Here is a 17,759-nt window from a genome sequence, read left to right as displayed (position 1 = left end):
TAGAGAAAGTATTGTAATCATGCAAAAAAAAATCGAGATTTTTACAAATCTCGACGTTTTACACCTCACTGATACGGAAAAACATAATTTTGCAATCTTGTCCGTATGTCTGTGTGTGTGTGTGTCTGTGTGTCTGTCCGTGCGTAAACACGATTACTTGAGTACCGTTACAGTAGGTAGTCCAAACTGGCGAAAAAGTGCGTTTTAGGGTCAGTTTTTGCGGTTTACAAAAAAAAAATTTCACTACTTCTAGTTGTCCTATAAGAATAAAAATTATATGTCAATAAAGGTTAAGTCTTTATCTGTCGTAATCTGGTATTTTTATATCTGTAACACATGTCTGAATGTGTTTTATATTTGTTTGAAAAGTATCAGTTACGTCAACAAATTTCACCGTTTTGCGTGTACCGATCGATCCCACACTGTTTTATTTGGTCGCGGCTTCGCGACGAAGCATCGTAGAAGCATAATCTTAATGTCATTTTAAAGATCGAATTCTAGGCTATCATTTGATGTATAAATTGAAAAAATAACTTGTTTATTTCATTTAAAAAATACAGATTTTAAACTTTAAATGACGATATATACACGGAAACAAACTAATTCTGTTTCAATTTTTACACCGATGTAAAGTTCAGTTTTATAACTACTTTGTGTTGTAAATTCAAGTATTTCTGATTTACGGTCGCGAAGCCGTACCCCCAATAAACATATAACCCTCGAGTCGACTTTCAGCCCCGAGTAAGTTGCTCGCCGAACGGTTTTAAAGGTTGACGACCGATGATGCTAAACGGATTTTACCCTTGCTAGAGCCTTCAAACAAGTTGTAAGTATCATTTTTAAAGTTTCATTTCCATTTTAATAAATGAATTTTAAGTTTGAATATCAGTTTGGTTTAATTAGTACACGTTATTAATGTAAATTTGAACGCTTCAAGTCCACGGTTTTAGCGTGTGAATTACGCTTGTACACAGGGTGTGTTTAGACGTGAAGCTATTTAATTCAGGACATTCTAGGGACTTAAAATATGGATGCACTTAACTATTAGATGCTAGTGTTTACTAATTCTTTAAAATCTATTGACTGGGATCAATGATAGGGTCGTATTACTACAGTTTATCTGGACTATCACGTCAAAATTATGAATCGACAAATTCAAAATGGCCACCAGACTATCTTGGTTACTATGTGGACGAACTCAATTATTTACAGGGAACGAAGGTTAAATACTTATAAAATATTAATGAAACACAAAAGAAATGTATAATTATAATAACTATACATTTTTATCGATTTATTTAAAACAAAAGACACTAAATTTTAAGGACTAATGTGATTAATTTTTTTTTATTTTCTGTTGTGTGCTCTGATTCTGATTCCCCTGCTAAATAATGTGAAATGGTCTGCGCCAGTCTCCGTAATAAAATGTACCAGATCAATTTTTAGATGGTGGTGCAATTTATTAAGATTCTACATGTTGTGACTTAGTTTTAAATGTTATATTAGTTGTAAGTGTAAGTAGTACTAGTAGTATTTCTCATTATTTATTTATTTTATATGCATATAATAGTAACAATGAAGGACAGTTAAGTTGTCCTATAGGATGTTGAGAACCACAGTATGGCATCTTCATTATTGGATATCTCAACCAGTGTGGCACAAGCAACGAATGTTTCAAATTTCATTCAGTAGAATTACTCTTAAAAATATATATAAAGTATAAATTACTTTTAACAAAAAGGTGTTTTCAGGCTTTTTCATATGTTTCCAGTTATAGTCATAGGACAAATAGTAGGCCTACACAATAGGCTGGTAGTAAATTTAATTCTATTTTATTAATCACTAAATCAATTGTTTATTCCATAGCTGGAGACATTTACAGTGGCCTATCCAGAACTTTCCTTACAAGGGAAGGGAAGAAGGCCAAGACCCCACTCCCCCCTACAATTCCCAAAACATATTACTTACTCTTGATGCTCCACAAGATCAAGGTTGAGGGAAACAAGACGTACAAAGATGTAGAGTTGTAGTTTTAAAAACTGTTCCCCCAAAGCAGTTATCAACCGTATAGGTTTGAAAAGAAACCAAAGCATGTGGCATCAACTGCTGCATCACTTGTAGGCATCACGTCTTTATTAAACTACATTACATTACATTTACTCTACTAAATTTTGATTCTGTTTCTCCTGCACTAGATAACTGTGGTATTTTTTAAAATAATATTTTAACTCATGTGATTTTTGAAAATAATTAACACATTTTTCCACGTTGATGTTACCAACACAATAGTTTTAGAGTTATTCCAAAGCAAAAAAAAAAAAAAATTGAATTTTTTTTTAATGAAAATAAAAGTGACCAAAACGCATTTTTGTCATTTTCAATTATTTTTTTACCTTAGAAAGACTCATTTTAGATGACTGAAAAAAATTGGGCATATATATTACAAACTTTGCAGCAACTTTACCAATTTCTACACTTCTATGTTATTTAGTTTAAAAAATATGGGTTCTCAAAAATGGCACTTTTTGAAAATCAGTTTTTTACCAAATTTTGCTTTTTTAAAAATCGCATAACTTTTTTATTTATTGAGATATTTTTATAAAATTTGTGGCATAGACCTTACAATTAAAAGTTCTTTCATGACATACTCACTCCAGAAGTCTGCAATCAATAGTTAATTTCAGTTTGATGAAATTTCATATATAAGTATTATATCAAAATCGTAGATCCGTATCAACTTTTGAGCGATTTCCGACAACCGGAAGTGGTACTTTTTCTACTTTGAATTTTTCAAAAGCCTATAACTTGAGTGCTATTTCAGATAGATAAATGATATTTCACATGTAAGTAAAAGATCTAATTCTCTACCTTCTGTAAAATTTTGAGTAATTTACGTTGACTGGAAGTAGTACTTTACGCTACTTCCGATTTCTCAAAAAACTAATGTAAATTTTAGAAGTACTAATAATATTGCGCACTATTATGCGTTTTTTATTTAGCGTTCACTTGGTGTGCAATTAATTTGTCTACGAGATTTTATTCTATTTTTAAAACTTTAAGTATTTAAAATGGATTAAAAATCATTTCTATTGCCCGAGTTCCCATCCCCTGTTATTTTATATAAGAATAAAGAATATTCGAGAAAGTTTAGGGGAGATCACTCCCGGTTTATTTATAATGCAAAAGTGTGACGTCGCACTCATCACACACCGTCACACAATTACGGACCCCCTCCCCCCTACGAGTGTGACGCCATTTAGTTTATTTCTTTGCACTCTCCTTTATTTTTTATACATCATTGTTATTTATAAATACAATTTTCTTATTAAAAAACAACACGAAAAATAAATAAATAAAATAAACAACTGTGGGTGGCATTTTTGTAAGTGGAACGGATTAATAGCTTTGAGATACGAGCAATCTAACATGCAAGCAATTATACGGAACGTATTAAACTCGTATCTTGAGGTACCACTGTTTGTGATTCTGAATGAGCTACTACCATTTATTCAACACACAATTAAAAAGAATATAGATCTAGTACCAGTAGTTTCGAATTAATCTACGTATATTTGTTTTCGTTTTCACAACAAAAATATTATATTAGACTGGTATACAACTAAACGCTTTAAAATCGGCTTCGAGGTCTTCTGCTAGAGTTCTTCACATTCAAATATTTGGCGAGCAAAATAGTCGGGCTTAGTTGGCTGTTGTCTCGATTAAGTTATTTTAAATAATTTTTTCTTTACCCTGATCAATTTTTGAAGTTAGTTTGGTAGACTATAGATAAAGGTAAACATAGAGGACTTTTAGGAGCTTGCTTCTAAACTGTTATTGATTTAAAAAAAATATTTGTGTTCATCTAATGGAAACTTTGAAGCTTTAAAACATAAACATAGCTCTTAAAAGAAATGTTTTCTTCGATTTTGCCTATACAATCGAGAACGTAGTAAAACTTTACACTGCTAAATGTACTGTTAAAACGTCTGCTTAAAAAAAGGTACGCACTATGGTGAGGTAAAAAAAATTCCTCTTTGTGCGCAAAAAATTGACAGACAAAAACCAATCCCCCCCCCCCTCCCACCCCCAAAAAAGACACAAAAAATAACCTGCGGGAATTCCCGTTCCCGAATAAAAATGTCTTTTGTTACTTCACCTGTCTTTGATTAAAAATAATTAGAAGAAAACAGTACGTTTAGTGCATGGAATAAATAAAAGGCAGTATTAAAAATACCAACAACATTGCTCTTGATCAATCCCCGCTAATTATGTAATTATTTTTTTTCAATACCATATTTATCTTCTTGTAGTTTGGTGCAGGTGTGTATAAAAGAGCTTTCTGGTGCGATCGACAAAAATGAATTCCCATTCGTGCGCAAAAAAGGACAGACAAAACGAATGCGCAAAAAAAGACACAAATAATAACCTGCGGGAATTCCCGTTCCCGAATAAAGATGTCTTTTGTTACTTCACCTGTCTTTGATTAAAAATAATTAGAAGAAAACAGTACGTTTAGTGCATGGAATAAATAAAAGGCAGTATTAAAAATACCAACAACATTGCACTTAATCAATCCCCGCTAATTATGTAATTATTTTTTTCCCAACACCAAAACAAAGTAATATAAAGTAAATTCTTTTCTCCCCGATGGTGGTGTTTTAAAGGGAAGTAACTGTGTTTTCCCAATCAAGGGACGTAATGAGCGCTAAAGGACTAAATGCAAATACTTTTCAGACACAATTAGAAATTTTATAAACGTTGCTACATTTTAAAAAATGAATGTAATGTTCATATTGAAAATTATATATATCCAATATTGCAATTCTCACTTCACGAAAACGACAAAATCAATGGGACCCTCATATGGGTACCACCTACACTTAACAATGCTACACTCATACAAGCACTACGTCCTTATAGTAACAAAGAGCCATCCATAAATACAATCCCACACACTAATAATCGCAGCTTCTCTATCTACACCGATAATCCAACAACTATCCCACGCTACATCCAAATAAACTACAAAAACAAATCACTCACTATCCTCATCGCAATCGCCGGGAGAAGACAAGCGTGTCAAATATGTTCCTCCTCCCTACACTGGACGAACCATTGCCAACAAACGCCTTCAGACACACCACTGCAAGAAGACCCAACAGAACGTTCAACAACGCAAGCAACAACAGGGAATGCAAGCGCTCCATTGCTTGACACCGCAAGTTTCAAACTTAGCAACGGAGCAGCCAACACCAGCACACAACAGCAAAACGCCTTAAATCCCAATGACAAACCACCACAGACCCTTATGGAAACAGAAACAAAAGCCAAAAGTAAGAACGAAGACAGTCCAGCCACACTGCAAGAAAGAAAAACGAAACCGGCCAAAACAACTTTAGAAACAACTGCAACAAGTCCATCAAGCACTATAGAAACCCAGCCGCAACAAGAAACTACCACCGTATCAATTCAAATTTCCAAAACTATAACTCCTGGAAAAGACAAGAGCTGCGGTTATTGCTTTCACAGTTTCAGTACCGCCAGCGAGTGTAAAACTCATATAAAAACTTCCCATCATGAAACGAGTAAATGCCCGCATTGTAACAATCTGATCAAAAGCAGAGAAGCAATAAAGCACCGCATACTAAAACACCCAGACACCTCCGTCTTCCAGTGCGGATACTGCCTAACAAGTCTATACACCAAATACGACATAGAAAAACACCTCAACGACCAGCACCCCGACAACGACCTCTGCCACAATCAAATATTCTACATCCTCAACCCAGACAGATCCATTTCTTACATATATGCAGATGACAGAACATAAACAGACAGACAACTACAATAAAAAAAAGGAAGAGGACAACTCTTCAATTAGGACACGCTGTACTCACCCCATAAAAAAATCTATTTAAATTTGCCATCGTCATTTAGTTTTTGTTTTTAAATTAAAAGTTAAATAAATAAATAAATCGGGTTATAAAATTAATCTTGTTTTCGACTATTTATCCTTATGTCATACCTTTTCACCCACGTTTATTGGCAAAAGTTTCCAAACCAGCCTCTGGCCAGTTTTTGAACCAACATGCTTTAAACCCGATGTATTTTATATACTTATTTAGCTATTTATTTATTATACTCTGTACATCAATGTAACTACCTTGTAAATATCCACCCAAACGGAATGGGATGTTATTGTATTTGTTTTAAAATTGAAAATAAAAGCAAAAAAAAAATATATATATTAGATATATAGGTCTAATTTAAGGATGGTGCGCAAAATTGATAGTTCGTCCAGGGCACCGAAATAGATCGCTACACCATGTCTATAGTTTATATAATATAATCAAAGTTCTTAATTATTAGATCTAGGTACTTTTTACTTTCCCGTATGTACGAAAAATAGAGAAAGTCTTGTAATCGTGCAAAAAAAAATAAATATAAATTAAAAAAAAAATCTCCCTGAATTGGAAAAACATAATTTTGCAATCTTCTCTGTGTGTCGTGTGTGTGTATGAATGTGTGTGTGTGTCTGTAAACACGATAACTTGAGTACCATTACAGCTAGGTTGATGAAATTTCATATATAAGTATTATAACAAAATCGTAGATCCATATCAACTTCCAATAACGGGAAGTGGAACTTTTTCTACTTTCAATTTTGCAAAAGCCTATAACTTGAGTACTGTTTCAGATAGATAAATGCAATTTCACACGTAAGTAAAATATATAATTCTCTGCCTTCTGTCAAATTTTTAGTATTTTCCATTGACCAGTAGTAGTAATTTTCTCTATTTCCTATTTCTCAAAAACGGATGTAAATTTATAAAGTACTAATAATATTCCGCACTATTATACACATTTTGTTTTGCGTCCACTTGGTGTGCAATTCTTATTTCTACGAGATTCTATTCTATTTTAAAAAGTTTAAGTAATTATAAATGGATTAAAAATCATGTCTATTTCCCGAGTTGCCATCCCCTGTTGTTTTATATAAGAATATTTAGAAAATTTAGAGAGATAACTCCCGGTTTATTAATAATGGCGATTACACAGGTGGTTGATCGGGCAGTTTCCAATACATATTGGCCTTTACCACCCGGCTTCATAAATTCTCCATTGGTAGATCCATTCTTCCCCTGTTCCGAGCTGTCTGTAGTTCTCTTTGTCTGCGTTTTCGTAGCGAGTTGTTTTTTACGATATTAGTTTGTCGACCTTATACTCAACCAGTGGCGTAGCTAGGATTTTCGGGCCACTATGCAAAAATTATCATTGGGCCCCTTTATCAACCGTTAGGGTACAACGGAGTGAAACGAAGAAATCAACTGCTACTTCCGATGTAGGGTTTTAAATAATATGGATATTTAAAAAAATATAAATACATTTTGTATTTTATGCAACCTGATTGTTTATGTATACATATTCTTATGTAGGCCTACAACCCCGTAGTTTTGAAAAATGTTACATGCTTACAGTTAATTTGTTTTTGTTTTTCAAGTAACCAAGCACAGTAGGGTCACAAGACGGGGGCAGAGGTGGGTTCCGCATCGACTGACAAGATTAAGGCGTGACACCATAACGAAACATTGTAAAATTTTTAACAAACAAAAAACTGCTCGTGATTCATTTAGATCTGTTTCTTCTCATGCTTTTAATTTTGAAAAATAAATAATAAGTTCCATGAGATATATTTTAGCTACTTCTGTATGTTAGATACTTAGGATGGCTACGTTACTGACCCAATGGGCATATCTATTATTTGATAGCACTCCGTATCCTTAGTGAATGGCGCTCATTAAAACGAATATAGGCGCCGTAGAGCTCACGGGGGGAGCCCGGGTTACACGACCGCCAGGGCGCCGGCTGACGCACCTGTGCAAATTAGACCGCTGCGCCGGACTTTCAATAAACGGACCCTAGGTGCAAAGATAGCCGCTGGGAAACTCTGGGTGGCAAACAGCACCGCCTTACTCCTGGGGCGCCGCCATAAAAAAATAAAATTTAATGCTAGAAACTGTCCCAAATGTCAGAGTTTCTTTCAGGCACGTTTACAGAAAAATGTCTGGAAAAAAACACTACCTGGAGTATTCTCAACGACTTTCCAAAAATTTTCTTGGCAACTGGATTAAAACCAATGGGATTAGTATCGCCATATGAGCCCTGTTCGCCAACCCTCCCCCTCCCCACACACACTGAATGCCAATGCCTGTGCAGTATAGAGGGGACTAGGGGCCTTTTTGGAACTTGTAATTATTTCTACAGTAGAAAAGAAACTGGATTTTCTTTTTCTTTTTGACATTATTTACATAAAACCAGTATTAAAATTCCAAGTTTTAGTAGTTTTAAAGAGGATAAATGGCCCCTATATGCCTTGGGCCCCTATGCCTCGCTGTCGCTAGCTTTACGGTAGCTACGACTCTGTGCTCAACCCCCAACCTGGAGGACCGGGGTGCTAGCTTTCGTCTGACCACTACCCGCGCAGACCTTCCTAGATTGGTTGAACCTGCCAGGAGTTAATACTCCCGCTGCTATAGCTGTGGCGTTAATTAAACGGATGGTTAAATTAGAGAATATGGAAGAGGCTCTCACTCGGCGCGGACGCCAGGAAAGCGTGTTGTTCGGTGTACGTAAGAGCATTTTTATACACGGCCGTTTGTTTCATAAAGCTATTTGATAAAGCGTTTGCCTGTTGCGTTTGCATTTGTGTTTGGGTGATGCATTAGCGTTTGCGTTTGCATTAGTATTTTTTGCGTTTGCTTCCGTGTTTGCGTTTTCTATTGTGTTTGTGTTTGCGTTGTGTTGCTTTGTGTTTGTGTTTGCGCTTGTGTTTGCGTATTGCGTGTTTCGTTTGCTTAGCGTTTGTGTTTTCTTTTGTGTTTTTATTTGTGTTTGTGTTTGCGTTGTTTGAGTTTGTGTTTGCGTTGCATTTGTGTTTGCGTTTCCGTTTATGTTTTCTTTTGTGCTTATGTTTGGTTTTGTTCTGTTCACAAGTTGGTTCACTAAAAAAAAGATTCACCGTAGCTTTTTATGGATAGAAAAGTATCTCACTAAACATAACTCGTGAAATAAATATAACTGTCACAAAATCAGATATTAAAAAGAATTATGGAGAGGGAAAACAGAAAAGGAAATTTAAAAAGAACGCACACCAACCCGCACGACACTGTGACCTACTTAGGTCGAGTCAGGTTCTATTTTTATTTTGAACGTCGTGAGAGAGTGCCTGGTATGTTTTTGCAGCTTTCCCAGTAAGGACAGAGCTCAATAAAGCAGTAATGGAAGTTTCGGGCCATTCACATGTCTTCGCTAAACTCTCAAATGAGTTAAAGAAAACGACCAAATCTGTTTCATCAAACTTAGGAACTAATTTCCCAAATTTGGCAATCACTTGCCCTACCGACAACTTTTTTGGATCTACCGGAGAAGTGACATCACTAACTTGACCAAACTCTAATTCCAACCTCCTCTTATCTAAAGCAATTTTAGCCTCTAACTCCTTTTCTTTTAATGCCTTCTCTAAAGCAATTCTAGCTTCTAATTCTATCTTCTCTAGAGGTTTCTCCTCGCGGAGTAACACACCAGCCAACAAACTTTCATCAAATACCCCTTCATTAATAAAATGAACAACAATTTTATCTCTCAACACCTCTGACTTCTGCGTAACAGAATAATCCAATTTCAATTCCTTAACAACACTAATCAAAACTTTTCTACTCAACTTCTCGACCTCTTCAAAAGTAGGATTAGCCAAAAAAGACTCCATAACACTAACTTTCAAATCACAACAAGCCTAGGTTCACTAACTTAACACGGTGCGTTGAGCCGTGTACTTGACCTCTTCAATCTAGGACGACACGTCTGGCTATTGACCTAGATACCTCTATGCGTTAATCAGCGAACACAGTTGTGGCAAAACTCAAGGTTGAACTAGTTAAAATATTTAATGTATAAAATATCAAAACACAACTTACAAAATGTAGGAAAAACACTATCACAGATTTCTACACTGTCTAAAAAACTACAGGCCACACAACACTGCTATAACTTCTAGAATAACTCAGCGACGAGTAATATTATACTAGAAGCCTAAATCAACTTAAGAAAGCAAGGCACACACAGGACTTAAGTTCTCTCACGTTCAAATGGTCAGAGTCTATAGCCGGACAATATGGACGGCTGCCTGACCAAGGTAAAATCGCCCTGTAGACTGCCTGTAGACTGCCTGCGACAAGTCTCAAATGGAGACTCACAGATCACTCAAGGCCACCTGAGCTACTGTTAACGTGCTGGTTAGTTTGGTCAAGACTGCCATTTTGAAGGCCTACGCACTGACGCCCGAGGCCTATCGGACAAAATTCCGAACACTCCGCAAGTCACCCACTCAATCATATGTGGAATTTCTCTTTGAAAAGGAGAAAATATTCTCAAGGTGGCTACACTCTGAAGAAGTTTCTGAGTTTGAGAAACTCAGGTCTCTTATCCTAAGGGAAGAATTCCTATCGTCCCTGCCTGAAGAGATACGACTACACATACTGGATAACAAGATAACTGACATCCAGAAGGCTGCTGAGTCGGCTGACACATATATGTTGGTGCATAAGAAACCACCAGTGTCAGGAAACCGCCTCAACCCCGTGCTTCCCCTTTTTGGCAGCAATCCTCCTGTTGGCCAACACTTGAAGGCATCACAGTCCAGAGAGAACCCAAGATCAACTCTCAATCGTCGAGCAGTATGCCAGTTCTGCAAAAGACCTGGTCATCTTGTCAAGGACTGTTACAAACGTCGTCAATATAACAGAGAGGTGGTGCGTACTTCCGCGCACTATGCTCTATCCCCTCAAGCAGCCAGTTCAACTATGAACTCTAGAATTCTAAAGGACTCTAACCCTAAGTGTCCTCAAGAAGGTAGTCAAGTCTCCACACATTATGTGCAGTCACATTTTGACTGTTCTCGCCACCATCCAGTTTCTTCCGAGTCTACCGATCTCGAGGGATCGAGAAAAGTTGACTTTTCATCTTTTATTGCCGAAGCCATCATTAGCAAACCAGGTGATCCGTTGTCTCAGCGGAATATCACCGTCCTAAGAGACACAGGAGCGTCACAATCACTTCTTTTGAAAAGTTCAATGGACATTACACCAGAGACGAACACCGGAAATATTTCCATTATCCAGGGAGTGGGGACAAAATCTACTGTAGTCCCTCTACACAAGTTTGCCCTGAAACATCATCTCGTCGAAGGTGAAGTCATTTTAGGTGTGATAGATAGTATTCCAGTCCCAGGAGTACACCTACTTTTAGGGAATGACCTTGCGGGAAGCAAAGTATACCCCTGTACGGTTTCAGACCCTTTGTCAACAGTTCCAGATAATGATAATGAACTGTATCCTGCATGTGCGGTGACAAGAAGCCAGACCAAACAATTGGCTGACACAACGTCTGAACCACACCCGCCATCATCGTCAAGAAATTCGACTCCCAAATTGGAGTCTATGCTTCCAGAAAACACAAGTCTGGGCTTACCCCTGAGGATATCTCAGGAAGACATCATTAAAGCTCAACAAGTCGACGCGGAACTCAAAGCAACGGTCGAAAAATCTCTATCATCTGACGATGGAGAATATTTCTCCGAGAACGGCCTTTTCTTTCGTCGCGCTATACCAGTGAATGCCTCACCAGCCGAACCATGGTTGGGTAAAAACCAGCTGTGGGTCCCTCCACCTTATCGGCATGAAATACTTAAGCTGGCACATGACCATCCAATGTCAGCGCACCCAGGAGTCACTAAAACGACGGCGAAGATCAAAGAACTGTTCTTTTGGCCCAAAATGAGAAAAGATGTGTCGCGTTACTGCAGAAGTTGCTCGAACTGTCAGTTGGCCGGAAAGCCAAACCAGACAATTCCTAGGGCCCCTTTGAGTCCGATTCCTGTATTAGAAGAACCCTTTTCAAAAATCGTCATGGACTGTGTAGGTCCCTTGCCTAAAACCAAGGCGGGCAACGAGTACCTACTTACCTTTATGTGTTCAAGTACCCGTTTTCCCGTGGCGATTCCCTTACGGAACATTAAGGCAAAGACTGTAGTCAGAGCCATGACCCGGTTCTTCACTACCTTTGGATTACCTAGAATCGTGCAAACAGATCAAGGCAGCAACTTCACCAGTCACCATTTTCAGGAAGCACTAGCCAAGCTAGGCGTTACCCACATCACCAGCTCAGCCTACCACCCTCAGTCTCAAGGCGTACTTGAGAGGTTCCACCAAACCCTCAAAACCATGTTAAGAACGTTCGCTAATAGTAACACCCAATGGGATGAGTCTGTTCCTTGGATTATTTTCGCCGCGAGGGACTGTGTCCAGGACTCTTTAGGCTACTCGCCTTTTCAACCTTGAGTTTTGCCACAACTGTGTTCGCTGATTAACGTTGTATGTAGATTGGATGAGTGTTAATTACAATAGTATCACTAGTTTACCCTAGACATTGAATTCGAGCCCTAGTGTGCCGTTGTGTTAGTGTTCATCCACTTAGGCCGTAAGGCATTTGCATATGACCCCGAAAAAAGAATCCGGGGACGTTCACCGTCTATTTGGCTGATAGATAGGGGACGTTACAAAGTGGGGGCTCGCCGAGATTTAATCTGTCGTTCCAGTTGTTGGTTATATCAGTAAACACTAAGTTTAGTTGGATTTAGTTGTTTTTATATCCAGTAGCGCAGTGTTCTGACAACGCGCGCAAGCATAGAGGTATCTAGGTCAATAGCCAGACGTGTCGTCCTAGATTGAAGAGGTCAAGTACACGGCTCAACGCACCGTGTTAAGTTAGTGAACCTAGGCTTGTTGTGATTTGAAAGTTAGTGTTATGGAGTCTTTTTTTGGCTAATCCTACTTTTGAAGAGGTCGAGAAGTTGAGTAGAAAAGTTTTGATTAGTGTTGTTAAGGAATTGAAATTGGATTATTCTGTTACGCAGAAGTCAGAGGTGTTGAGAGATAAAATTGTTGTTCATTTTATTAATGAAGGGGTATTTGATGAAAGTTTGTTGGCTGGTGTGTTACTCCGCGAGGAGAAACCTCTAGAGAAGATAGAATTAGAAGCTAGAATTGCTTTAGAGAAGGCATTAAAAGAAAAGGAGTTAGAGGCTAAAATTGCTTTAGATAAGAGGAGGTTGGAATTAGAGTTTGGTCAAGTTAGTGATGTCACTTCTCCGGTAGATCCAAAAAAGTTGTCGGTAGGGCAAGTGATTGCCAAATTTGGGAAATTAGTTCCTAAGTTTGATGAAACAGATTTGGTCGTTTTCTTTAACTCATTTGAGAGTTTAGCGAAGACATGTGAATGGCCCGAAACTTCCATTACTGCTTTATTGAGCTCTGTCCTTACTGGGAAAGCTGCAAAAACATACCAGGCACTCTCTCACGACGTTCAAAATAAAAATAGAACCTGACTCGACCTAAGTAGGTCACAACACCATGTACCACAAACCAAACAAAACCCCGTCTTTCCCTCCCAGCCTCCTCCCTACACTTTATCAACGCGAGAACATTCCACTACATTACCCTGTGTGCCCATACTAAAAAAACCGAGACTTTCTCATAAAAATTAATTTGAGACTTTTTGTTTTGTTGTAATTACCTTGGATGGTGTCACCTAGTACGGACTACACCCCCGACCCCCGTGACTGTGAAGACCTACAAAATCATGTTAGTTACATTTCATGACATTTTATAATTGCAACTAATTAAAGCAATTAAACAAAAAGTTCGTACATCAAACAAAAGGGAAAAAAGATAACAAAACATTATGTCCGTTTTTTTTTGTTCCTAATGTGTAGGCTTTTAATATTTGTTTAGAACCAGAGGCTTAAAGGTTTACTAAATGAAGCAAATAAACCGCCTAATAGCTTCATTTCCTTTGTTTCTGCAGTACCGATTAGATTGTTTCATCTGTATTTTGCCGTAGTCTGCAGTACTTGGTAATCAACATCGTATGATATGTTCTGGAGCTCACAATATCTTTTGCACAAGAATAAGGTCAGAAATTTAGACTAAATCATTTTTAATTTACAAGTTATATTGGGAAGAATCGATGGTGAAAAATGTAGAAAATACAACATCGATCATTTAAATAAAACTTTAGAATTTATGTCAATATTTTCTAATTGACAAATTAAGAATAAATATCGATTATTGAGGAGTGCTATTGTTAATGGGAGTTATTTACCACTAGTTAGATCACCACCAGTAGTGCTAATCAGAGGCGTAGCGAGGAGGGGGGGGGGGTGTGTGCCGCACCAGGTGACACCATTTAGGGGGTGACACCAAGGCAAAAAATAGTAAAATATATGGAGAAAAATTTGAGGGGGGGGGGTGCAAATCGAAAGTTTGAGGGGGGGGGGGGGCGCAAATAGAAGAAACTGAAAGTTTGACCCCGGGAAGAGTCGCTACGTCTCTGAGGGGGTGACACCATTAAGTGCCACAACGGGTGACACCCGACCTCGCTACGCAACTGGTGCTAATATTAGATCACCACCTGTAGTGCTAATATTAGATCACCACCAGTAGTGCTGTTAGATCACCACCCGTAGTGCTAATGTTAGATCACCACGAGTAGTGCTAATGTTAGATCACCACCAGTAGTGCTAATGTTAGAACACCACCAGTAGTGCTAATGTTAGATCACCAGCAGTAGTGCTAATGTTAGATCACCACCAGTAGTGCTAATGTTAGATCACCATCAGTAGTGCTAATATTAGATCCCCACCAGTAGTGCTAATGTTAGATCACCACCAGTAGTGCTGTTAGATCACCACCAGTAGTGCTGTTAGATCACCACCAGTAGTGCTGTTAGATCACCACCAGTAGTGCTAATGTTAGATCACCACCAGTAGTGCTAATGTTAGATCACCTACAATAGTGCTAATGTTAGATCACCAGCAGTAGTGCTAATGTTAGATCACCACCAGTAGTGCTAATGTTAGATCACCAGCAGAAGTGCTAATGTTAGATCACCACCAGTAGTGCTAATGTTAGATCACCAGCAGTAGTGCTAATGTTAGATCACCAGCAGTAGTGCTAATGTTAGATCACCACCAGTAGTGCTGTTAGATCACCACCAGTAGTGCTGTTAGATCACCACCAGTAGTGCTAATGTTAGATCACCACCAGTAGTGCTGTTAGATCACCACCAGTAGTGCTAATGTTAGATCACCACCTGTAGTGCTGTTAGATCACCACCAGTAGTGCTAATGTTAGATCACCACCAGTAGTGCTAATGTTAGATCACCACCAGTAGTGCTAATGTTAGATCACCACCAGTAGTGCTAATAATAGATCACCACCAGTAGTGCTAATGTTAGATCACCACCCGTAGTGCTAATGTTAGATCACCACCAGTAGTGCTAATGTTAGATCACCACCAGTAGTGCTAATGTTAGATCACCATCAGTAGTGCTAATGTTAGATCACCACCAGTAGTGCTGTTAGATCACCACCAGTTGTGCTGTTAGATCACCACCAGTAGTGCTGTTAGATCACCACCAGTAGTGCTAATGTTAGATCACCACCAGTAGTGCTAATGTTAGATCACCTACAATAGTGCTAATGTTAGATCATCACCCGTAGTGCTAATGTTAGATCACCACCAGTAGTGCTAATGTTAGATCACCACCAGTAGTGCTGTTAGATCACCAACAGTAGTGCTAATGTTAGATCACCACCAGTAGTGCTAATGTTAGATCACCACCAGTAGTGCTAATGTTAGATCACCACCAGTAGTGCTAATGTTAGATCACCAGCAGTAGTGCTAATGTTAGATCACCACCAGTAGTGCTAATGCTAGATCACCACCAGTAGTGCTAATGTTAGATCACCAACAGTAGTGCTAATGTTAGATCACCACCAGTAGTGCTAATGTTAGATCACCAACAGTAGTGCTAATGTTAGATCACCACCAGTAGTGCTAATGTTAGATCACCACCCGTAGTGCTAATGTTAGATCACCACCAGTAGTGCTAATGTTAGATCACCACCAGTAGTGCTAATGTCAGATCACCACAAGTAGTGCTAATGTTAGATCACCACCAGTAGTGCTGTTAGATCACCAGCAGTAGTGCTAATGTTAGATCACCACCAGTAGTGCTGTTAGATCACTACCAGTAGTGCTAATGTTAGATCACCACCAGTGTAGTGCTAATGTTAGATCACCATCAGTAGTGCTAATGTTAGATCACCATCAGTAGTGCTAATGTTAGATCACCACCAGTAGTGCTAATGTTAGATCACCACCAATAGTACTAATGTTAGATCACCTACAATAGTGCTAATGTTAGATCACCACCAGTAGTGCTAATGTTAGATCACTACCAGTAGTGCTAATGTTAGATCACCACCAGTGTAGTGCTAATGTTAGATCACCATCAGTAGTGCTAATGTTAGATCACCATCAGTAGTGCTAATGTTAGATCACCACCAGTAGTGCTAATGTTAGATCACCACCAATAGTACTAATGTTAGATCACCTACAATAGTGCTAATGTTAGATCACCACCAGTAGTGCTAATGTTAGATCACCACCTGTAGTGCTGTTAGATCACCACCAGTAGTGCTAATGTTAGATCACCACCAGTGGTGCTAATGTTAGATCACCACCAGTGGTGCTGTTAGATCACCAACAGTAGTGCTGTTAGATCACCACCAGTATTGCTAATGTTAGATCACCACCAGTAGTGCTAATTTTAGATCACCACCAGTAGTGCTAATGTTAGATCACCACCAGTAGTGCTAATGTTGGATCACCACCAGTAGTGCTGTTAGATCACCACCAGTAGTGCTAATGTTAGATCACCACGAGTAGTGCTAATGTTAGATCACCACCAGTAGTGCTAATGTTAGATCACCACCAGTAGTGCTAATGTTAGATCACCACCCTTAGTGCTAATGTTAGATCACCACCAGTAGTGCTAATGTTAGATCACCACAAGTAGTGCTAATGTTAGATCACCACCAGTAGTGCTAATGTTAGATCACCATCAGTAGTGCTTATGTTAGATCACCACCAGTAGTGCTAATGTTAGATCACCACCAGTAGTGCTAATGTTAGATCACCTACAATAGTGCTAATGTTAGTTCACCAGAAGTAGTGCTAATGTTAGATCACCACCAGTAGTGCTAATGTTAGATCACCATCAGTAGTGCTAATGTTAGATCACCACCAGTAGTGCTGTTAGATCACCACCAGTAGTGCTGTTAGATCACCACCAGTAGTGCTAATGTTAGATCACCACCAGTAGTGCTGTTAGATCACCACCAGTAGTGCTAATGTTAGATCACCACCTGTAGTGCTAATGTTAGATCACCTACAATAGTGCTAATGTTAGATCATCACCCGTAGTGCTAATGTTAGATCACCACCAGTATTGCTAATGTTAGATCACCTACAATAGTGCTAATGTTAGATCACCACCAGTAGTGCTGTTAGATCACCACCAGTAGTGCTAATGTTAGATCACCACCAGTAGTGCTGTTAGATCACCACCAGCAGTGCTAATGTTAGATCACCACCAGTAGTGCTAATGTTAGATCACCACCAGTAGTGCTAATGTTAGATCACCACCAGTAGTGCTAATATTAGATCACCACCAGTAGTGCTAAATTTTAGATCACCATCAGTAGTGCTAATGTTAGATCACCACCAGTAGTGCTAATGTTAGATCACCACCAGTAGTGCTAATGTTAGATCACCACCAGTAGTTCGTTAGATCACCA

The 17,759-nt window shown here is 38.5% G+C and overlaps 1 protein-coding gene across 1 annotated transcript; it reads left to right on the top strand.

Moving 5' to 3' along the window:
- The first annotated feature begins 4,863 nt into the window (after window positions 1-4,863).
- Window positions 4,864-5,830, top strand: LOC131949412 (uncharacterized). The gene is made up of 2 exons (XM_059311299.1): window positions 4,864-4,867; window positions 5,136-5,830. Exons 1-2 carry the CDS (start codon window positions 4,864-4,866, stop codon window positions 5,828-5,830), a joined length of 699 nt encoding a protein of 232 aa, XP_059167282.1.
- The last annotated feature ends 11,929 nt before the right edge of the window (window positions 5,831-17,759 follow it).

The sequence above is a fragment of the Physella acuta genome, unplaced genomic scaffold, assembly GCF_028476545.2.
Source record: "Physella acuta isolate Inbredline_101_S28 unplaced genomic scaffold, ASM2847654v3 ptg000694l, whole genome shotgun sequence".
Classification (NCBI taxonomy): Eukaryota; Metazoa; Mollusca; class Gastropoda; family Physidae; genus Physella; species Physella acuta.
The sequence above is the reverse complement of the archived record's forward strand: the minus strand, read 5'-3'. Positions and strand labels throughout refer to the sequence as shown.